The 24,829-nt window shown below is 39.2% G+C and overlaps 1 protein-coding gene across 2 annotated transcripts in view; it reads right to left on the bottom strand.

Moving 5' to 3' along the window:
* The window catches only part of LOC134300842 (uncharacterized), a 291,233-nt gene that overhangs the window by 147,133 nt on the left and 119,271 nt on the right, over positions 1–24,829 (bottom strand). For both annotated transcript variants that reach the window (XM_062985271.1, XM_062985272.1), the window contains exon 7: positions 9,120–9,299. In XM_062985271.1, coding sequence (XP_062841341.1) covers positions 9,120–9,299 — 180 coding nt within the window. The remainder of the gene's footprint in view (positions 1–9,119; positions 9,300–24,829) is intronic.

Here is a 24,829-nt window from a genome sequence, read left to right as displayed (position 1 = left end):
TTTATTGTTAAATATGTTATTTATGTAAATTGTAAAGTTATATAAATTTGTTATTATGTTACTTATTTATTTATTCATGCTATTGTAAGCTGTAATTATTTGATAATCATTTTTTCATTCTTTAATTCTTTTTCTTTTTTTATTATTTGCAATTTTTTGTACTCAATTTAAATGTTTTTTTATTTTTATTTTTTATTTTTTATTTGTTATTTATGTAAACGTCAAAATTTGTTTCCTTTTTTATTTCTTTTTTTTTCATTTTTCCCAATTTTTATTCATTGTTTTTTCTTTTTTCCATGTGTTATTTATGCAAATAAAGTTTGTAATTTTTTTATGTTATTTATTTTTCCTGCTATAGCGAGCTTTATATTATATATTGTATTATATTATTTTTATTATTAACATTAATAGTTAGTGAGAGCTCAGGTGGTGCAGAGCTACAGTATGCTAGCTCACTACTACTAAGAACCTAAGGATCCAGGGTTCAAATCTCAGTGGTCCCAGAGTCCTCTGGATGCCGTAAAGGCACCTCTGGTGAGGAAAGATGAGGAAGCTCAGAGATCATTCTCCAAACCAGAAGTGCCCGAAATATCAGTGGTCGGTTAGTGAAGATGAATAGGCGTGGGTGGAGCGTCTATGCAATAAGATTTGGATACAATGATCCCAAACCTCATACTATTGCACTATATACTATCCCACATTAGAACAAGTAGTGTAACTATATTGGAATATTAGTATGTGATTTGTGACTAAGCTTAGAGAGAAACTAGGTTTGACACAGAAACACATTTGACAGTTTGTTCCTAAAATGACTAGCACATTTGTTCTAAACAACTTAAAACAACTAGAAGTGCAATTTTAACATCTGCCACATTATTTAATTTTAAAGATTGATGTTTGGCACAGGTGGCACGGTGAGTAGCACTGTTGCCTCATAGCAAGAAGGTCCTGGGTTTGATTTCCAGGTGGAGCGGTCCTTTCTGTGTGGAGTTTGCATGTTCTCACCATGTCTGTGTGGGTTTCCTCCGGGCGCTCCGGTTTCCTCCCACAGTCCAAACACATACAGTCAGGTTGCCCTGAGTGTGATTGTTTGAGAGTGTAAGTGTGTGTGTTTGCCCTGTGATGGACTGGCGAACTGTCTGGGGTGTTTCCTGCCTCTTGCCCAGTGAATCATACCCTGAGTTGTCTGTGAAACAGACAATGAATGAATGAATGAATGCTTTGATCCATTATAACAGCATGATTACTTTCTGTCCACATTGTTTTACTTTAAGAAATCACACATATAATAAAATAGACTTAGCTGTACTTCGAGAAAGCATATAAATTACTATTATTTGTATTATTATTATTACATTTATTATTATTACAATTATAAATATAATTATTATTATTATTACATTTCTATATTCCAGTAATAATAATAATAATAATAATAATAATACCATTACTACACTATTATTATTATATTTAAAAATTCATTATTTTATTATTATTATTATTATTTCATTTATATATTCCAGTAATAATAATAATAACAATAATGTATTATTATTAATTCCATTATTACACTATTATTGTTATTTTTTCATATTATTATTATTATATTTATAAATTCATTTTTATATTATTATTTCATTTTTATATTCCAGTAATAATAATAATAATAATAATAATAATAATAATAATATTATAATACCATTATTACACTATTATTTTTATTATCATATTATTTTTTCATATTATTATTACATTTATCAATTGTTATTATTATTATTATTATTAGGGCGTAACGGTGGCTCGGTGGGTAGCACTGTCGCCTCAAGAAAATAAGAGTAAGGAGGTTCTGGGTTTGATACCCAGGTGGAGCAGTCTGGGTCCTTTCTGTGTGGAGTTTGCATGTTCTCCCCATGTGGGTTTCTTCCAGGTTCTCCGGTTTCCTCCCACAGTCCAAAGACAACTGGGAATTAAACCCAGGACCTACTTGCTGTGAGGTGACACCAATCTACTCCACCATGCCGCCCTACTTACTGTTACTATGTTCATATTATTATCATTATTGTCATTATTAATAATATTATTACTGTTGTTATTGTTAGTATTAATTTATTACTTTATTTATTTCTTTTTTATTTTATTTGTGTGTGTGTGTGTGTGTGTGTGTGTGTGTGTGTGTGTGTGTGTGGAGAGGGTTAGAGGGAAAATAAACCTGCTCCCTTTTAATGTAACGCAGCACCGGTTCAGCTTCACCGTAGCAGTTTTGTGGAAGACATTTCCTATTATGCATCTCTATTAAAGCAGAACTTCTCCTCTACAGCACGCCGCATTTATTTATCTCCAGCTCTAAATGATCTCCTCTGGTTTGACATTTAATTTGAGCCTGGCTAAACATAAAGGTACAATGGAAATGAGGTGTATAATATCAAGCAACACAAACGGCGAGGTCTCTCCGCCGCCGTGCTCGCATTCCTAATGAGCTATAAAAGCTGCTTTGCTTTTAATGTTTCATGAGCGGGATGCATCCCTTCTATTCCGGCGCTGATGCGCTGGTACCTCACTCCCTTTCGGTCCCTGTGTATTTTAAAAATCCGCTGCTTTCTGATACGGTTAATGTCAGGCGCTGCGCAGTGGCGCGCGACAGATGTCAGCTTTGCCGGATGACGCTACAGTGCGGTTGGTAAATGTGCTGCAGAAAAGTGTAATGCAATATATTATGCATGCATGAAATGCACAAACACAATGGAATTATGCACTGCTGATATGATACACTTCTCTCAAGAGCTTTTTTATGCACTCAAATATTTTATCTACTTTTTTTTTTGCCATTGGCAACATGATCCTAGGTTATAATGTAGCATTCATTGGTATGTAGCATTATACAAGCAGGCCTGCATGCCAGGTCCTTTTTAGTCCCTCTTTAGGCTACTACATCAAACCCTTGATAAAAACTGACTGTTTTGTTTCTTTGGCTAGTGCTATTATAATATTATATATAAGATTATTAATTTGCTGGTGACAAAAATTCTATAATATAGAACAACCTCATATTTTCTTACTTCTACCGAGTGATTGAATACTAATGGTGTCTATAATAATCTAAGCGCATATGAATAAAAGTGATCAAATCAATAGAACTGAGACCTTCTCCTCCTATCAGAGGAGAGTTTGCTGTCAAACTACAGAAATATTGAAAACCCAACAACACTGTACCTACTGTCATGCATGGTGGTGGCATTATTCTCTGAGGCTATATATATATATACAGTGTATCACAAAAGTGAGTACACCCCTCACATTTCTGCAAATATTTTATTATATCTTTTCATGGGACAACACTATAGAACTAAAACTTGGATATAACTTAGAGTAGTCAGTGTACAACTTGTATAGCAGTGTAGATTTACTGTCTTCTGAAAATAACTCAACAAACAGCCATTAATGTCTAAATGGCTGGCAACATAAGTGAGTACACCCCACAGTGAACATGTCCAAATTGTGCCCAAAGTGTCAATATTTTGTGTGACCACCATTATTATCCAGCACTGCCTTAACCCTCCTGGGCATGGAATTCACCAGAGCTGCACAGGTTGCTACTGGAATCCTCTTCCACTCCTCCATGATGACATCACGGAGCTGGTGGATGTTAGACACCTTGAACTCCTCCACCTTCCACTTGAGGATGCGCCACAGGTGCTCAATTGGGTTTAGTCCATCACCTTTACCTTCAGCTTCCTCAGCAAGGCAGTTGTCATCTTGGAGGTTGTGTTTGGGGTCGTTATCCTGTTGGAAAACTGCCATGAGGCCCAGTTTTCGAAGGGAGGGGATCATGCTCTGTTTCAGAATGTCACAGTACATGTTGGAATTCATGTTTCCCTCAATGAACTGCAGCTCCCCAGTGCCAGCAACACTCATGCAGCCCAAGACCATGATGCTACCACCACCATGCTTGACTGTAGGCAAGATACAGTTGTCTTGGTACTTCTCACCAGGGCGCCACCACACATGCTGGACACCATCTGAGCCAAACAAGTTTATCTTGGTCTCGTCAGACCACAGGGCATTCCAGTAATCCATGTTCTTGGACTGCTTGTCTTCAGCAAACTGTTTGCGGGTTTTCTTGTGCGTCAGCTTCCTTCTGGGATGACGACCATGCAGACCGAGTTGATGCAGTGTGCGGCGTATGGTCTGAGCACTGACAGGCTGAACTCCCACGTCTTCAACCTCTGCAGCAATGCTGGCAGCACTCATGTGTCTATTTTTTAAAGCCAACCTCTGGATATGACGCCGAACACGTGGACTCAACTTCTTTGGTCGACCCTGGCGAAGCCTGTTCCGAGTGGAACCTGTCCTGGAAAACCGCTGTATGACCTTGGCCACCATGCTGTAGCTCAGTTTCAGGGTGTTAGCAATCTTCTTATAGCCCAGGCCATCTTTGTGGAGAGCAACAATTCTATTTCTCACATCCTCAGAGAGTTCTTTGCCATGAGGTGCCATGTTGAATATCCAGTGGCCAGTATGAGAGAATTGTACCCAAAACACCAAATTTAACAGCCCTGCTCCCCATTTACACCTGGGACCTTGACACATGACACCAGAGAGGGACAACGACATATTTGGGCACAATTTGGACATGTTCACTGTGGGGTGTACTCACTTATGTTGCCAGCTATTTAGACATTAATGGCTGTGTGTTGAGTTATTTTCAGAAGACAGTAAATCTACACTGCTATACAAGCTGTACACTGACTACTCTAAGTTATATCCAAGTTTCATGTCTATAGTGTTGTCCCATGAAAATATATAATGAAATATTTGCAGAAATGTGAGGGGTGTACTCACTTTTGTGATACACTGTATATATATATATATATATATATATATATACAGTGTATCACAAAAGTGAGTACACCCCTCACATTTCTGCAAATATTTCATTATATCTTTTCATGGGACAACACTATAGACATGAAATTTGGATATAACTTAGAGTAGTCAGTGTACAGCTTGTATAGCAGTGTAGATTTACTGTCTTCTGAAAATAACTCAACACACAGCCATTAATGTCTAAATAGCTGGCAACATAAGTGAGTACACCCCACAGTGAACATGTCCAAATTGTGCCCAAATGTGTCGTTGTCCCTCCCTGGTGTCATGTGTCAAGGTCCCAGGTGTAAATGGGGAGCAGGGCTGTTAAATTTGGTGTTTTGGGTACAATTCTCTCATACTGGCCACTGGATATTCAACATGGCACCTCATGGCAAAGAACTCTCTGAGGATGTGAGAAATAGAATTGTTGCTCTCCACAAAGATGGCCTGGGCTATAAGAAGATTGCTAACACCCTGAAACTGAGCTACAGCATGGTGGCCAAGGTCATACAGCGGTTTTCCAGGACAGGTTCCACTCGGAACAGGCTTCGCCAGGGTCGACCAAAGAAGTTGAGTCCACGTGTTCGGCGTCATATCCAGAGGTTGGCTTTAAAAAATAGACACATGAGTGCTGCCAGCATTGCTGCAGAGGTTGAAGACGTGGGAGGTCAGCCTGTCAGTGCTCAGACCATACGCCGCACACTGCATCAACTCGGTCTGCATGGTCATCATCCCAGAAGGAAGCTGACGCACAAGAAAGCCCGCAAACAGTTTGCTGAAGACAAGCAGTCCAAGAACATGGATTACTGGAATGCCCTGTGGTCTGACAAGACCAAGATAAACTTGTTTGGCTCAGATGGTGTCCAGCATGTGTGGCGGCGCCCTGGTGAGAAGTACCAAGACAACTGTATCTTGCCTACAGTCAAGCATGGTGGTGGTAGCATCATGGTCTTGGGCTGCATGAGTGTTGCTGGCACTGGGGAGCTGCGGTTCATTGAGGGAAACATGAATTCCAACATGTACTGTGACATTCTGAAACAGAGCATGATCCCCTCCCTTCGAAAACTGGGCCTCATTGCAGTTTTCCAACAGGATAATGACCCCAAACACAACCTCCAAGATGACAACTGCCTTGCTGAGGAAGCTGAAGGTAAAGGTGATGGACTAAACCCAATTGAGCACCTGTGGCGCATCCTCAAGTGGAAGGTGGATGAGTTCAAGGTGTCTAACATCCACCAGCTCCGTGATGTCATCATGGAGGAGTGGAAGAGGATTCCAGTAGCAACCTGTGCAGCTCTGGTGAATTCCATGCCCAGGAGGGTTAAGGCAGTGATAATAATGGTGGTCACACAAAATATTGACACTTTAGGCACAATTTGGACATGTTCACTGTGGGGTGTACTCACTTATGTTGCCAGCCATTTAGACATTAATGGCTGTGTGTTGAGTTATTTTCAGAAGACAGTAAATCTACACTGCTATACAAGTTGTACACTGACTACTCTAAGTTATATCCAAGTTTCATGTCTATAGTGTCGTCCCATGAAAAGATATAATAAAATATTTGCAGAAATGTGAGGGGTGTACTCACTTTTGTGATACACTGTATATATATATATATATATATATATATATATATATATATATATATATATATATATATATATATATATATATTAGGGCTGTCAAACGATTAAAATTTTTAATCGCGATTAATCTCTGAATTTCATATAGTTAATCGCGATTAATCGCATTAAAAAAAATCTGTGTAAATGTTATAGAAAACAAGGATTTTTAAGTGAAATGTTACAATTAAAATGGTGAACACATTTTTTGCTAAATGTACTTATGTTAAAAACTGCTGGGACAAGAGAAAACTGTAAGGGAGTTTATTCACTCACATACATGGCAGTAAATGTCAGATTGTAGGTTAGAATTTCTCCATCAGCAAACATTGTAGATCAGCGGTGCTTTAGGTGGGATAAGGTGTAGTTATTGTATCAGACTTGTCTGTGGTTGTATCGTGACGATGGTTTGATGGACGTTTCTACACGAAGTGAGTGTGTTTTGACCCTTTGGGGCTTCCATAGTTCATGAACTAACGTGCTCGACTCAGCTTTCCGGTATTCGGTACAGAAGAAGAAGTTAATTAAGTGTAATAAAGTGTTCTGCTCCCGACAACTTGTGAATATAGCGTGTATTTATTTCTTTATTATGCAAGTGCATCACTACCACGATCGGTTACATTATGTTAACAAACCGCAAATGAAAAACGGTGGCCAGTCCGACATTAAAACGTTTGTTCTACCAGTCAAGTGTCAACATGAACTAGAATTTGCGTTAATGGCACTAATTTTTTTAATCGCGTTAAATTGAGGTCGCGTTAATGCGTTATTATCGCGTTAACTTCGACAGCCCTAATATATATATATATATATATATATATATATATATACTGATCAGCCCATAAGCACATTGTAGTTCTACAATTACTGACTGTAGTCCATCTGTTTCTCTGCATGCTTTGTTAGCCCCCTTTCATGCTGTTCTTCAATGGTCAGGACCCCCACAGGACCACTACAGAGCAGGTATTATTTGGGTGGTGGATCATTCTCAGCACTGCAGTGACACTGACATGGTGGTGGTGTGTTGGTGTGTGTTGTGCTGGTATGAGTGGATAAGACACAGCAGTGCTGATGAAGTTTTTACATACTGTGTCCACTCACTGTCCACTCTATTAGACACTCCTACCTAGTTGGTCAACCTTGTAGATATAAAGTCGGAGACGATCGCTCATCTATTGCTGCTGTTTGAGTTGGTCATCTTCTAGACCTTCATCAGCGGTCACAGGATGCTGTTGGCTGGATATTTTTGGTTGGTGGACTATTCTCAGGCCAGCAGTGACAGTGAGTTTAAAAACTCCAGCAGCGATTCTGTGTCTGATCCACTCATACCAGCACAACACATACTAACACACCACCACCATGTCAGTGTCACTGCAGTGCTGAGAATGATCCACCACCTAAATAATACCAGGTCTGTGGGGGTGCTGACCATTGAAGAACAGCATGAAAGAGGGGGGCTAACAAAGCATGCAGAGTTCTAATTGTAGAACTACAGAGTGCTTCTATATGGTAAGTGGAGCTCATCAAATGGACAGTGAGTGTAGAAACAAGGAGGTGGTTTTAATGTTATGGCTGATCTGTGTATGAGCTTTAACTTTTAATTACAAACTCAGACTGGATTCACGGACTTGCAGGTCGACCTGGATAAAAACATGTCACATGAATAAACGTGAATGAGAAAATGAAATGCGTGGACCGGATAATCTTTAAAACGTGAAAACGAAAACAAGAGTCTCGGTTCAGAGCTGCTGGAGCAATAAACATCCGAGCGGTGGCTTAACACCAGAGAAGGGGGAGTTTGTTCAAACCGAAGTGTTAAAGCTATTTGTTCAGCTGCGCTAACGCAGGAACTTCGCTGGAACGAAACCTATTATTGTTCGTTGCCCCCGTCTTTCTTTTCCGCCCCGGCGGGAAATGGACAGTGGCAAAGTTACAGTAGTTCAACATATGAGATCAGAGAGAGGGCTTTCACGGCAAAGCAGAAGCAGATGTGGCCCGAGAACGCGAGACGAGAGCGGCTGTTTGGTTTGGTTTGCTTTGAAAGTCTGAAAATTAATTAAGACCCATCCGAGGCACTTATGTTTTGTTATTTATATTTCTGTGATTCACACGGGTCGGGGTTAAGCCCGGCGTGTTTGTGTAGCTCTAGAATTCCGTGTTGCGTCGCCAAACGTTTGCCTCGTCTCGGAAAAAATTAGGTTAAACGGTCACCTTTGGAAAACGCTTCTCTTTCCCATGTGAAATTAATTCGGAGTAAAAACAAAACGACAGCCCGGCTCTACAGAGAAAACACTTAAGACTGCCTCGCCCTGGCCGCTCTGAGTTTGACAGACCTGCTGTTTTCTCTCTACACATACTTAGTCCTGGGTGATTATGAACCTGCGCCTAGCGCCTAGGCTCTAGGCTCGTTTTAGCCAGCGCCAATACCAACACGCTCGGCCTCCCGTCGCCCACGTTTAGACAAGACGCTGTAAAATTTGTGTAATCAAGTACGCATTTATAGCAATGACCTGTCTTGGGAATTTAGTATCACAGGGGGTATTAAAACACACACTTTCCATTGAAAAACAAAGAAATAAAAGGGGGGGAAAAGAACGGGGGATCGGATCTACTGTATGCTTCCTTTACCTTATTGCCAGCTGCTCTCCTGGCGTCTCGGAGAGTTTGGTTTGCCCTACTTAAAGCCTCCTGCTGCTTGAGAATTTGATCTCGCAGCTGTTGAGATTGTTCCGTCTCTTCCTGTAATTTGGACTCGAGCCGGCCGACTTCTAAACCCGGGCTATTAACTTTCTCCCTGCTGCTCTGCAACTGAGGAGAAAAAGAGAAGGAGTGATAGTGTGAATGCCCTTTAAACGCACGTTATCGCCTTTTGAAGTCCGAATGTTCGTCAAACGAGTGCGTACTGTCAAAAGTGAGTAGTTTTAATGTTAAAAGTTTACACAGATGATCCAAAACATTAGCACCACCTTTCTAATATAGGGTCAAAACAGAGAGATGACCAGCTGAGGCATCTGAAGAGTGCTGTTCTCGTTGATGCACGTGGGGAGCGAAGGCTGGCCCGTGTGGTCCGATCCAACAGACGAGCTACTGTAGCTCAGACTGCTGAAGAAGTTAATGCTGGTTCTGATAGAAAGGTGTCAGAACACACAGTGCATCGCAGTTTGTTGCGTATGGGGCTGCATAGCTGCAGACCAGTCAGGGTGCCCGTGCTGACCCCTGTCCACTGCCGAAAGCATCAACAATGGGCACGTGAGAATCGGAACTGGACCACGGAGCAATGGAAGAAGGTGGCCTGGTCTGATGAATCACGTTTTCATTTACATCACGTGGATGGTCGGGTGCGTGTCCCAGGATGCACTATGAGAAGAAGGCAAGCAGGTGGAGGCAGTGTGATGCTTTGGGCAATGTTCTGCTGGGAAACCTTGGGTCCTGCCATCCATGCGAATGTTACTTTGACACGTACCACCTACTTAAGCATCGTTGCAGACCATGTACACCCTGTCATGGAAACGGTATTCCCTGATGGGTGTGGCCCCTTTCAGTAGGATGATGCACCCTGCCACAAAGCAAAAATGCTTCAGGAATGGTTTGAGGAGCACAACAACCAGTTTGAGGTGTTGACTTGGCCTCCAAATTTCCCAAATCTTAATTCAATCGAGCATCTGTGGGATGTGCTGGACAAACAAGTCCGATCCATGGAGGCCCCACCTCACAACTTAGAGGAGTTAAAGGATCTGCTGCTGACATCTTGGTGCCAGATACCACAGCACACCTTCAGGGGTCTAGTGGAGTCCATGCCTCGACAGGACAGGGCTGCTTTGGCAGCAAAATGAGGACCAACACAATATTAGGAAGGTGGTATTTGTGTGCCAAATATTCAGTCATGGAATAAGTGCAGTTCCATAGTCAGTCGACAGATTTGTACAGTCTGTAGAACTGTTAGTGGTTGTATAGATTGAGCATGAGCAGGATCTTAAGCCATCATGTGCACAGATGTGGTGTAAATAAAGACTCAGTGGTAAAGCTTGTGGTTTTACATGCAGCGATAGCAGAAGAGAATTCAATACCAGCGACAATACTGCACTCACACGCTCCTATTGATCCTCTCCTGGTTCACTGCAAATTACTATCCACCTGTTCCTCTATTCGTCCAGGGCGGCACATATCAATTATTAAAGCACGTTATTATTCAATCTGATCTACTGGTCCTGGATATCTGGCATTATTGAAGCAATTAATAGCAAAAGAGTGTTCTTTAAGGGTAGAAAAATACCATTCAGTACATAGAGCAAAAGAATAAAGGTTATTCTGCACTACACAATCAGCAGCAGTTAAAATCAAACCACTTTGTTTTCAAGGACGAAGCACTTGCTCACGAAAAAAACAGCACAAGAACCCAAACCCAATTATATTCATCATTAGTATGCTTTCCTAACGTCCTCATTTCTTATTCACTTCAAGCCAGAAAAACGTAAATTCTCCATTTTTACACGCCACTGCTAAATGATATTTAAATGAAGTCCTTCATTTGCTCAACGTGAACTCCAGATCTCAGCGGGAACGGGGACGGTGTGAGCCGCGTTATTGAATATCAGTGGTGATAAACTGTACAGAGAGAACAAATTGATTTGCGTTCTCGGGGGAATTATCTGATCTCTTAGGGTCTGGAGTGAGGGCTGTGCATAATCACAGAACCATGTTAATTGTTTTGTTGTTGTTTTTTTAGATATAGACCGCTTTATTATGGTCAGGCTCGTTCCACAGGAAAAAACTGACACAAGGGAGAAATACCCTAGATCATTAATCCTAATTGTATTACTACTACTAATATTATTATTATTATTATTATTATTAGTGTAATTATTATTATTATTATTATTATTAGTAGTAGTATTATTAGTGTTATTATTATTATTATTATTATTATTATTACTATTATTAATGTTTACTTTCAAATTAACAATCATAAGTTTTATTACAATACTTATAATAATAAAAAAATTTTTATAATAATAATAAGTATTATAATAATATTATAATATTATAAAAATATTATAATAATATTTTTTAAATAATAACAAATACTAATAATAATTAATAATTTCATTTATTATTTAAAAAGATATTTATAATATTTAAATAATAATAATAAGTATTATTATCTGCTTATAATAAAAATAAAAATAATTTAAAAATGTAATATAATCATTAATTTTATTTATTATTTAAATATATATATATATATATATATATATATATATATATATATATATATATATATAATTATAACATTTTAATATTAATAATAATAATAATAATAATACTAACAATAATAATAACAATAATAATTCAGAAAAAGAAATACTACTTTAAAATATGTAAAATATTAAGGGTATATTAAATATTAAAAAGGGTCAGTACAATTTTAAATCTATTTAAAATAAGTTACCAAAAAAAGAAATAAAAAGAAAATGCTCCGCATTTAAGTATTTACACAATTTATACAACTTCACAACTTCCATTTTCTTTCTCTAGGTTTTCCTCTCCTCCTGACGACAGTCAAACGCCCTTAAAAACAATCAATCTAGGGCACTAGGGTGGCACAGCTTTCTAACATGCTAGCACATCAACACAGAGGGTTTTAGACTCGCGAGTTTGAATCTCAAAAATATTAAAATAAACAAATAAAAAATAAATAAATAAATAAAAATACAAAATTATTGATATGTTATGAAGATCTGGTTCCAAAACATTTTCTTTAAGAAAATCAACCATCAACAGCAACTACAACAAATAAATTATAAATAAATAAATAAAATTAATATTTTATGAAAAAGGTCTGTTTTTTTCTTTAAGCAAATCAACCATCAGTAGCAACTGAAAAAAATAATAAATAAATAAATAAATAAATATTATTGATATGTTATGAAGAAGGTCTGGTCCAAAATATTTTTTCTTGAAAAACAAAATCAATAGCAACTGAAAAAAAATATTAAATAAATAAATAAAAAATCGAAAATTACAATATATCTTGAATAAGGTCTTGTCCTAAATCAGTTTTCGTTAAGCAAACCATCAATAGTAACTCAAATAAATAAATAAATAAAAAATAGAAATAAAATAATATTTATTAATATTATTATTAAATAATATATTATTGACATGTCATAAAGCAAATAAATCATCAATAGCAACTGAAATAAATAGAAAAAAAAATATTATTAATAAAATAATTATTTATTAATATTAAGTAATATATTATTGATATTTCATGAAGGAGGTCTGGTCCAAAATAATTTTTCAATCAACCATCAATAGCAACTGAAAAAATAAAATAAGTAAGTAAGTAAGTAAATAAATAAATAAATAAAATTACTGAAATGTTATGAAGAAGGTGTGGCCCAACATGAATTTTCTTTAAGCAAATCAACCATCAATAGCAACTGAAATAAATAAATAAACAATAAATAAATTAATAAATAAATAAATATTACTAATACGTCATGAAGGAGGTCTGGTCCAAAATCATTTTTCTTTAAGCAAATCAACCATCAATAAAAACTGAAGTAAATAAATAAATAAATATTATTGATATGTTATGAAGAAGGTCTGGTCCAAAATCATTTTTCTTGAAAAACAAAATTGATAGCAACTGAAAAAATTAAAAATAAATAAATAAATAAATAAATAAAATAAATAAATAAATAAATAAATAAATAAATAAATAAATAAATAAATAAATAAATAAATAAATAACAATAAATAACAATAAATAATAATAACAATAAATAATAATAAATAATAAGGCCTTGTCCTAAATCATTTTTCGACCATCAGTAGCAACTGAAATAAATAAATAAATAAATAAATAAATACAATATTGATAAAATAATATTTATAAATTTTATTATTAAATTATATATTATTGATATGTCATGATGCTTCATGACAACCATCAATAGCAACTGAAATAAATAAATAAATAAATATTATTAATAAAATAATTATCTGGTCCAAAATTATTTTTCTTTAAGCAAATCAACCAAAAATAGTAACTGAAAAAATAAAATAAATTAATTAATAAAATAAATAAATTACAAAAACAAATAAGTAAATTACAATTATTTTTATAATTATAGTACAATTATTAAGATGTTATGAAAAAGGTCTGATTTAAAATCATTTTCTTTAAACAAATCAACCATTTATAGCAAGTGATTTTTTTTTATAAATAAATAAATAAAAAATAAATAACAAAGCAAATCAATCAATAGCGACTGCAAAAGGGAAAAAAAAAAATCTGAGATCTATCTGAAAGGCACAGGAAACAGGAAGCAGAAAGAACGATGTTGACAAATAAGAGTGCTAGTAAATTCCACATCAGTGTCAGATCTTCAGACCTCGCTCTTTCAAACAGCAGCAGGTAAACTGGGAATTTCAGGTGAGGGGAAGAGTTTAGAAACAGAAATGTGTTTCCAAACAGCCCGCAGCTCTAGAAGCTGCTTCTTCTGATAGCTGAACCGCCAAAACATTTCTGACAACAGCGGCTGATTCTCGACACCTGGCTCTTTTTAAGTTGCGTCGCCCGATTTAAGGCTCTGCCGCCGTGACAAGAGCGTCTGTAGGAACGCGAGATTAAAGTGTTCCGCCGCTTCATGTCCATTAAAGCAGCGCTTATGGGAATGTGTTGGGGGGGGGGGGAGTGGTGTTACAAAAACATGGTGCGCATGTCAGTTGAGAGGGGATGCATTCAGGGTAATTGGACACGACTAGATTAGGGGAGAAAATTGTAACAATATAATTAATGACATTTACATTTACATTTTCGGCATTTAGTAGACAGTCTAAGCAATTGAGGGTTAAGGGCCTTGCTCAAGGGCCCAACAGTGGCAACCTGGCAGAGGTGGGGCTTGAACCGGCAACCCTCTGATTACTAGTCCTGTACCTTAACCACTAGGCTACAGCTGACAAAAGAGGCATAGTGAAACCTAAGTCTGATTGTGGGCACAAGCTGTGGGCAGTAATAGCTCAGTAATTGAGGTACCAGTACTCATAAGATCGCTGGTTCAAGCTCCACCAATGGCAGCCAGGTTGCCACTATTGGCCCCTTGATCAACGCCCTTATTTCTAGAATACTTTGGTCAAAATTGAAAGTCACTCTGTATGAAAGCATCCGCTAAATGCTGTAAATGTAAAACGGCAGACTAGGAGTTTAAATCCCGGGATACCGCCGTGCTTTTGATGAAGACGATTAATCCTCAGCAGTGACTGAACTGTATCATGAATCAACTGCAGACTTTTTTATCTGTCAGATGAAAAAAAATGTAAATGTAAGCCGTATACATAGCATTAATGTTCAAGAGTGAAAAAAAGTATATGAATGCAGACTGGAATGCCTTAATCTAGAAAATAAATGCACATATGATATCCAAGCCATATGGATATACTGTACTGATATGAATAAATACTGAATGGAGAAAAATAATCACATATCAATCAATCCTATCACTACTGTACATTCAGCAGGTACTTTCAACTGGTCAAGGAGGGTCAAAATTGTGCAGCGTAAAATCATATTCTAAAGCAAGGGTGTCCAAACTACGGCCCGTGGGCCATTTGAGACCAGTTACCATTTTTGAATGGGCTCACCAGGGTATTTTAGAAATAAAATTCTAAAGTTCTAAAAGTTGGCACACTGTTAAGCAGGTTTACAAAAAACTGCCTGAACTGTTGGTACTTTGGGTTTCGCTCTTGCATAAAACAAATCTAAAACTCTCCCCATCTTCTTCCCCCCCGAATAAACATGGCGGCTCTAAAGAAACAAAGCTAGACAGTGTATGCAGAAAGTTTCAGGGGTGCAGGGAAAATAAATATTTAATCACTGACCTCAGAGGGAAGTGTGTATGTTTAATTTGAAGATGTATAATAATCTTCCCATTAGGATTCATAACTGGTGAGTGAAATTGGCAAAATCTTAAAAATGACACAACACGGGCCACTCAGGTGGCGCAGCGATAAAAACACACGCTAGAACACCAGAGCTGGGATCTCGAATACATCGTATTGAGTCTCGGCTCTGTCTGCCGCCTGGGCTGAGCAACCACATGAACAACGATTGGCCTGTTGTTCAGATAGGGGTGGGATATTAAGCCGGATAGGGTCTCTCTCATAACTGATGCAATTACGACCTCTGCTGGCTGATTGATGCCGCCTGCACAGAGATGGGAAAAGAGTGCTGTCAGGGTGTGTCTCTCCGTACACAGTGCTGATCCGCATTGCACTCGTCAAAGTGTAGGTGTCAAAATTCATACGGCTGCTGCCCACGTGTCGGAGGGGGCGTGGGTTAGCTTTGTTCTCCTCAATCAGAGCGGGGATCGGCATTGGTGGAGAGGAAGCATGACACAATCGGGCAGTTGGACGTGTTAAAAGGGGAGAAAAAAAGGGGAGAAAATGCATAAACAAAATATATATATATAAACAAAAAAAAGTTTGGACACCCTGTTCTAAAGGATCGCGTGACAAAAGTTTGGAGAAGGCAGTTTCCCTGTGCCCATTGGAAAACCAGCTGCAAAGAAGCCCTTACTTAAACCCTAATGCTGTTATGGTTCAGTGAAAAGTCCTTATAGAAACAGATTACCAACAGTACCAACTTAGTTTAGGAATGATACACTATATTGCCAAAAGTGTTCACTCACCCATCCAAATAATTGAATTCAGGTGTTCCAATCACTTCCATGGCCACAGGTGTATAAAACCAAGCACCTAGGCATGCAGACTGCTTCTACAAACATTTGTGAAAGAATGGGTCGCTCTCAGGAGCTCAGTGAATTCCAGCGTGGTACCGTGATAGGATGCCATCTGTGCAACAAGTCCAGTCGTGAAATTTCCTCGCTACTAAATATTCCACAGTCAACCGTCAGTGCTATTATAACGAAGTGGAAGTGATTGGGAACGACAGCAACTCAGCCACCAAGTGTTAGCCATGTAAAATGACAGGGCGGGGTCAGCAGATGCTGAGGCGCATAGTGCGCAGATGTCGCCGACTTTCTGCAGAGTCGATCGCTACAGACCTCCAAACTTCATGTGGCCTTCAGATTAGCTCAAGAACAATGTGTAGAGAGCTTCATGGAATGGGTTTCCATGGCCGAGCAGCTGCATCCAAGCCTTACAGTACATCACCAAGCGCAATGCAAAGCGTCGGATGCAGTGGTGTAAAGCACGCCGCCACTGGACTCTAGAGCGGTGGAGACGTGTTCTCTGGAGTGACAAATCACGCTTCTCCGTCTGGCAATCCGATGGATGAGTCTGGGTTTGGCGGTTGCCAGGAGAACGGTACTTGTCTGACTGCATTGTGCCAAATGTAAAGTTTGGTGGAGGGGGGATTATGGTGTGGGGTTGTTTTTCAGGAGTCGGGCTCGGCCCCTTAGTTCCAGTGAAAGGAACTCTTAATGCTGCAGCATACCAAGAGATTTAGGACAATTTCATGCTCCCAACTTTGTGGGAACAGTTTGGGGATGGCCCCTTCCTGTTCCAACATGACTGCGCACCAACGCACAAAGCAAGGTCCATAAAGACGTGGATGAGCCAGTTTGGTGTGGAAGAACTTGACTGGCCTGCACAGAGTCCTGACCTCAACCCGATGGAAAACCTTTGGGATGAATTAAAACGGAGACTGCGAGCCAGGCCTTCTCGTCCAACATCAGTGTCTGACCTCACAAATGCGCTTCTGGAAGAATGTCAAAAATTCCCATAAACACACTCCTGAACCTTGTGGAAAGCCTTCCCAGAAGAGTTGAAGCTGTTATAGCTACAAAGGGTGGGCCCACATCATATTAAACCCTATGGATTAAGAATGGGAGTCACTCAAGTTCATATGTGTGTGAAGGCAGACGAGCGAATACTTTTGGCAATATAGTGTAAATGCTGTCCCAAGAAGTTTGGTGTGTCTCCCAGCACAGTCTCTAGAGCATTGAGGAGATACCAGGACACGAGCTGTTACCAGAGGTGGAAAGTAACAAATTACATTTACTCACGTTACTGTAACTGAGTAGTTTTTTTGTGTACTTTTTAAAGTACAGTAGATTTTACAACCTGTAATTTTACTTTTACTTAAATATGTTTTGTATTAAGAATTGTAATTCGCTACATTTTAAATAACATCCGTTACTGAGTAAACTAGACATTAAACCAGCCTGTTAGATCCGGCCCGCTGAGCATTTACGAAATTGTGCTTTAGAGTTGGGCTTGCGAACTGAATCACTGAGGTAACGCGTCAGAAACGACTCACTCTGTTTTATTATGATGTTGTGCATAAACAACTCCATGAATCGGTTCATTTGGTGAAGAGATTCAGATGTATAAACTAATAAGAACTTCAGAATTCACATTCTGGGCGGAATTTCAATCTTTTTCTTCATTGGTTGTTGTATAAATGACAGTTTAGTGAACGAATCACCAATTTAAGCTTTTTACCGGGAAAGCTGAGAGAATACATGATCTACAATGGTTTTCATTAGTTAGGTGATAAAACAGTTGGGTATGGATTTATATATTCTGGAAACATACAAGATGGTCTTATATAAAGTGGATTATAACCCTAATGGGACAACACACGGATATAGATCAGGTAAGCATATAAGTGGTTATGATTTTTTGCGGCTGCTGTGTGATCTGTGTGATCTAGGTCGCGGTTCTGCTGTTTACGGTACGCGTTCATGTTGCAATGATAGCAAAGCATTATAAAATATTGTGATTTTTTATGTTCATTTATTTGAGTATTTATTTAAGTAAAACGGTTTGTTTTTTATCTTGATCATGTTCCTATGACGGTGTAAGACCCGTTATATTTTTTATAAGTGCAACCCTAACCGCCTACCTAATATGCACTGCATGGCTAATGAGCTGAGTGTAGTCTGCTGTAACATTCATCTATGAACTTCTGTTGGACAATGATGTCCCTCCTTCTGTTAAAAAAGTAACGAAGTAATGTTTACTCTGAGTACATTTTAAATGAGTTACTTTTTACTTTAGTAGATTTTTAGACTAGTAATTTTACTCGTACTTAAGTAAAAAATCATCAAAGTAATAGTACTTTTACTTGAGTACAATATTTTAGCACTCTTTCCACCTCTGGCAGTTACAACCCAGAAGCAGGACCAGGATCTTCTCCTTTGTGCAAGGAAGAACAGGACAAGCACTACCAGAGCCATATAAATGACCTTTAGAGGACTAGTGGTATGCATATGGGTGGCATGAGGGCCCAACATTCTGCCAACAGCATTTAAGAAAGCACCCTAAGCATTAAAAAATATTATATTAGTGTCCACACTTTTTAGACCTGAACGCTGATCTTATAATACTGATCATTCAAATGATAAAATAGACAATTTCAAAATTCCTTTCAATATAAAACGTGGACCTAATCTAAAATACTTCGTGAAAGGGGTTCAGGAGGGCGAATGTACAAAGGACATAAACTAATTACTTCGCCATTTAGAGTCTCCGTGAGGGGGATTGCCTGTGCAGGATTGAGTCCTCATCCTAAAAAGAGACAGGGAAACGTTTAAATCCACGACTGGGCGAAGCTCTTCCTCCTTTCAGCGTGACTTCAATGCGAGAGAACAGGACAATGTGAGAGAGACTACCGTTCGGAGCGGCTGGCGAAAAAAAAAAAAAAAAAACCAGGGCCGCCTGCCCGCGCCAAATAAATTAAACAGATTTATCAAGGACGTTCCGTTTCTTTAAGTAGTCGGGCATTAATTGTGACAGGAAGAAGGTGGATTTTGAATTCCAGTAAGAAAAGGAATAATATAAATAAATATATATATAAAAAAGAAGATTATATATTGGTGGCTTTTGAAAAGGAAGTCAGAACTGGATTTCGAAAAATAAAAAAATTATAATAATAATAAAAAAAAGAGGCTTTTATAGGAACTTATTCCTGCCACTTAGAGCATATACACGATCAGCCATAACATTAAAACCACCTCCTGGTTTCTACACACACTGTCCATTTTATCAGCTCCACTTACCATATAGAAGCACTTCGTAGTTCTACAATTACTGACTGTAGTCCATCTATTTCTCCACATACCTTTTTAGCCTGCTTTCACCCTGTTCTTCAATGGTCAGGACCCCCACAGGACCCCCACAGAGCAGGTACTATTCGGGTGGTGGATCACTCTCAGTGCTGCAGCGACACTGACATGGTGCTGGTATGAGTGGAGTTTTTAAGTACAGTGTCCACTCACTGTCCACTCTATTAGACACACCTACCTACTTGGTCCACCTTGTAGATGTAAAGTCAGAGACGATCGCTCATCTACTGCTGCTGTGTGAGTTGGTCATCTTTTAGACCTTCATCAGTTGTCACTGGACGCTGCCCATGGGGCGATGTTGGCTGGATATTTGTGGTTGGTGGACTATTCTCAGTCCAGCAGTGACAGTGAGGTGAGCTGCTGTGTCTGATCCACTCATACCAGCACAACACACACTAACACACCACCACCATGTCAGTGTCACTGCAGTGCTGAGAATGATCCACCATCTAAATAATACCTGATCTGTAGTGGTTCTGTGGGGGTCCTGACCATTGAAGAACAGCATGAAAGCAGGTTAAAAAAGTATGCAAAGAAACAGATGGACTACAGTCAGTAATTGTAGAACTACAAAGTGCTTCTATATGGTAAATGAAGCTGATAAAATGGACAGGAGGTGGTTTTAATGTTATGGCTGATCGGTACAGATTTAAAGAAGTAAATCTAACATTAAATATAGTGCAGATTTAATAAAGTCTCTTATAACCTGTTCAACTCGAGGCCCGACCAGGTTTCAGGCTTTAACATAATTAAGCCATTAAAGTGTTTTCTGCTCCTACTTAATGTGGTCAGTGTGCTGAATAGAAGTATAGGAGGCAGCAGCACGGTAACAATGGTGAAAATAATGAACCCGACAAGGGCGAAACGTTCTTTCTCCATTCACGCAGGCATCCAGAAGCACAGCCAGACTTTTTTTTTTAAAGAAAAGGTTCGAGTACGCGGTGCGAGCGAGTGCGGCGTATTTATTGAATGTTTGTGTCAAAGATGATAATCAGTCTCCCGACGATAAACAAGTCTGGGCTCGTGATTTTTCATGCTTTTCAAACCCAACTGCGCCGGTGCTGAGATTTATTGTGATGGCAGGGACGCCGATATGAGAAACAGTGATGGAAAACGCTCCGTTGAGAACCTGCATCTGCTTTTTATGTACATATGGTCAGGTTGAGAATTATTGACGCTCTTTGTACAGATGTAGAAAAAAGTCAATTTTTTTGGTAGTCGATTCGTAGAACATCTCACTGATTTGATTATAAGAGCATAAAAGGTCTTATTTTTATAATACAACCTAGAAATCACAATTACTGGCAACCCTGAAACTTCCTATAAACTAAATGCTATGTAGGTATGGTTGCTTAGCTGTTAGGGGTCTAGTCTATCACTCAGCTACATTTCAGTTCTGCCAAGCAGCCACTGTTAGGCCCTTGATCAAGGTTACAGAACAAGCTCAAATGTATATATGTATGCATTCTATTATATGATCAACCCTCCTAGTAAATTAGCTGAGGTGTTTAAGCCATAATGACAAAGTTTAATAAGTTTGAACTTATATTTCCTCAACACCTCGGATAAACTAGAACACAGTTCTACACATTGTCTCGTCCAACATAAGTACCTGACCTTACAAATGCTCTTCTGACTGAATATGCGGATGCAGATCAGCACTGTGTACGGAGAGACACACCCTGACAGCACCCTTTTCCCGTCTCTGTGCAGGTGCCATCAATCAGCCAGCAGAGGCCGTAATTGCATTAGTTATAAGGGAGTCCCTATCCAGCTTTTAAAATCCCACCCCTACCTGAACAACAGGCCGGCAGGCAGAGCTGAGATTCGATACAATGTGTTCAGCGTGTGTTTTACCGCTGTGCCACCTGAGCGGCAGGGAGTGGGGTTTCTGATGCTGTGTAAGGACCCTGGTTAGCAGCCCAAGGCGCCTGTACCAAAGTGGAGGAATGCGAGTATCAGCGTGTGACTCTCCATGTGCAAGACTGGTTTCACGTGCAAATCCAATGAAATACGGGCAAATAAGAAGTGGTCATTTGTAATAAAAAATAATAAATGATTAAATATTACTTATATTTTCAGTGTACGATTATTAAATGACCATATTAAGATATTTTACCAACCTCCACAGAGCTTAAAATAAACACATCCTAAAACTGCTGCGTCCACAGCTAGGCTTCAGTTTCTGCAATAAAACGATCGGTCTGATGATCCATTTGCTTTCGTACGTATGGGGATAAAAGGGGGATCATTTAGACCACACCGAGTCTATAAATGACAAATGTAATGGTTTTTTTTTCCAGGAAACCACAGCCATCAGTGATAGGAAGCGAAGGGGAGGGGAGCTTTTTAGCTTTCAGCAGTGCAAACACAAAGTATCACTTGAATATATAATATAATATGGGCTGACACTGGAACCACAGGGCTGCGTATTAGGCCCTATATCTAGGTTTCCTGAGCCGGACACGCAGCCGTGTTTCAATTTCTATCCAATTGCCGTTCTCGCCGCGACACCATCCTGCATCCCGTCTCTCTCGCTCAGGTTTTAGCGGCGGCTCGTAAAAGCGCGGTTAGCGCGATGTCCCCGGGACAGCGATACATCCCACTCAATATGGCATGCTAATGTCCTAAACGAGTGTGTTGGTGTAGATGTAGCGCCGGGTCCGAATGAAAAACTGTCCTCGAGCTGCGGCACAATGCAAACAGATTAAACTTGTTTAAGTGTACGCTGGTCCTGCTTACAGCGGCCATAAATAATGCAGGGCTAGTGCTTTTAAACTGTCTCAACAGGCACGGGCACATTATAAACTCTTAAATCTGTATACAGGTGGAATATGGTACAGGGGGAATATAAAAAAGTGACTTTACATAGTGTGTTTTTAAAAGGCCACAGGAAATGGCTAAATTCAAAAGTTTAAAAGCATATCTAAGAGGCATGTATGTCATGGCACTCTTGGGATTTTAATGATTCATCTGTCTATTCTTTTTTGAGACTGAATGAATGATTCTTTTGTTTTGTTTTTGAAATTCAAGCCAAGTAGTATGACCAAAAGTACACTCTATGTATTGCAGTTATAGCCTCCACTCTCCTAAACTTACACAGACTAGACTTCACAGGTACAGCCAACTGACTGTAATTGAAGATGCACTCCAAAAGAAAATTAGTATTTTATCCATATGTGTGTGTACATATACAGTGTATCACAAAAGTGAGTACACCCCTCACATTTCTGCAGATATTTAAGTATATCTTTTCATGGGACAACACTGACAAAATGACACTTTGACACAATGAAAAGTAGTCTGTGTGCAGCTTATATAACAGTGTACATTTATTCTTCCCTCAAAATAACTCAATATACAGCCATTAATGTCTAAACCACCGGCAACAAAAGTGAGTACACCCCTTAGTGAAAGTTCCTGAAGTGTCAATATTTTGTGTGGCCACCATTATTTCCCAGAACTGCCTTAACTCTCCTGGGCATGGAGTTTACCAGAGCTTCACAGGTTGCCACTGGAATGCTTTTCCACTCCTCCATGACGACATCACGGAGCTGGCGGATATTCGAGACTTTGCGCTCCTCCACCTTCCCCAAAGATGTTCTATTGGGTTTAGGTCTGGAGACATGCTTGGCCAGTCCATCACCTTTACCCTCAGCCTCTTCAATAAAGCAGTGCTCGTCTTAGAGGTGTGTTTGGGGTCATTATCATGCTGGAACACTGCCCTGCGACCCAGTTTCCGGAGGGAGGGGATCATGCTCTGCTTCAGTATTTCACAGTACATATTGGAGTTCATGTGTCCCTCAATGAAATGTAACTCCCCAACACCTGCTGCACTCATGCAGCCCCAGACCATGGCATTCCCACCACCATGCTTGACTGTAGGCATGACACACTTATCTTTGTACTCCTCACCTGATTGCCGCCACACATGCTTGAGACCATCTGAACCAAACAAATTAATCTTGGTCTCATCAGACCATAGGACATGGTTCCAGTAATCCATGTCCTTTGTTGACATGTCTTCAGCAAACTGTTTGCGGGCTTTCTTGTGTAGAGACTTCAGAAGAGGCTTCCTTCTGGGGTGACAGCCATGCAGACCAATTTGATGCAGTGTGCGGCGTATGGTCTGAGCACTGACAGGCTGACCCCCCACCTTTTCAATCTCTGCAGCAATGCTGACAGCACTCCTGCGCCTATCTTTCAAAGACAGCAGTTGGATGTGACGCTGAGCACGTGCACTCAGCTTCTTTGGACGACCAATGCGAGGTCTGTTCTGAGTGGACCCTGCTCTTTTAAAACGCTGGATGATCTTGGCCACTGTGCTGCAGCTCAGTTTCAGGGTGTTGGCAATCTTCTTGTAGCCTTGGCCATCTTCATGTAGCGCAACAATTCGTCTTTTAAGATCCTCAGAGAGTTCTTTGCCATGAGGTGCCATGTTGGAACTTTCAGTGACCAGTATGAGAGAGTGTGAGAGCTGTACTACTAAATTGAACACACCTGCTCCCTATGCACACCTGTAGTGTAGTCTCTTAGGGGTGTACTCACTTTTGTTGCCGGTGGTTTAGACATTAATGGCTGTATATTGAGTTATTTTGAGGGAAGAATAAATTTACACTGTTATATAAGCTGCACACAGACTACTTTTCATTGTGTGAAAGTGTCATTTTGTCAGTGTTGTCCCATGAAAAGATATACTTAAATATCTGCAGAAATGTGAGGGGTGTACTCACTTTTGTTGCCGGTGGTTTAGACATTAATGGCTGTATATTGAGTTATTTTGAGGGAAGAATACATTTACACTGTTATATAAGCTGCACACAGACTACTTTTCATTGTGTCAAAGTATCATTTTGTCAGTGTTGTCCCATGAAAAGATATACTTAAATATCTGCAGAAATGTGAGGGGTGTACTCACTTTTGTGATACTGTATGTGTATATACTGTATATATACGTATATATATATATATATATTTATACAACAGTTAGTTCCGACCTTACAATCTGATTGGTTGAGAAGCGTTCTAACCGTTCTGATATTCGTGATAACAGCACGGTCTTTTCACACCACAACTGTATTACTCCGCTGCGGTGTTGCCAGTAACGACAAGCTCCATGCACATAAACGTTCACGCAGGCAACACAGCCTTTTTTCCCCGATCGCGTTTTAAATGCGTTATCTGATATACTATCTAGTGCACTATGTAGGGAACATAAATCTGTGATCTGATACACAATCT

Source organism: Trichomycterus rosablanca, chromosome 23 (assembly GCF_030014385.1).
Source record: "Trichomycterus rosablanca isolate fTriRos1 chromosome 23, fTriRos1.hap1, whole genome shotgun sequence".
Lineage (NCBI taxonomy): Eukaryota > Metazoa > Chordata > Actinopteri > Siluriformes > Trichomycteridae > Trichomycterus > Trichomycterus rosablanca.
The sequence above is the reverse complement of the archived record's forward strand: the minus strand, read 5'-3'. Positions and strand labels throughout refer to the sequence as shown.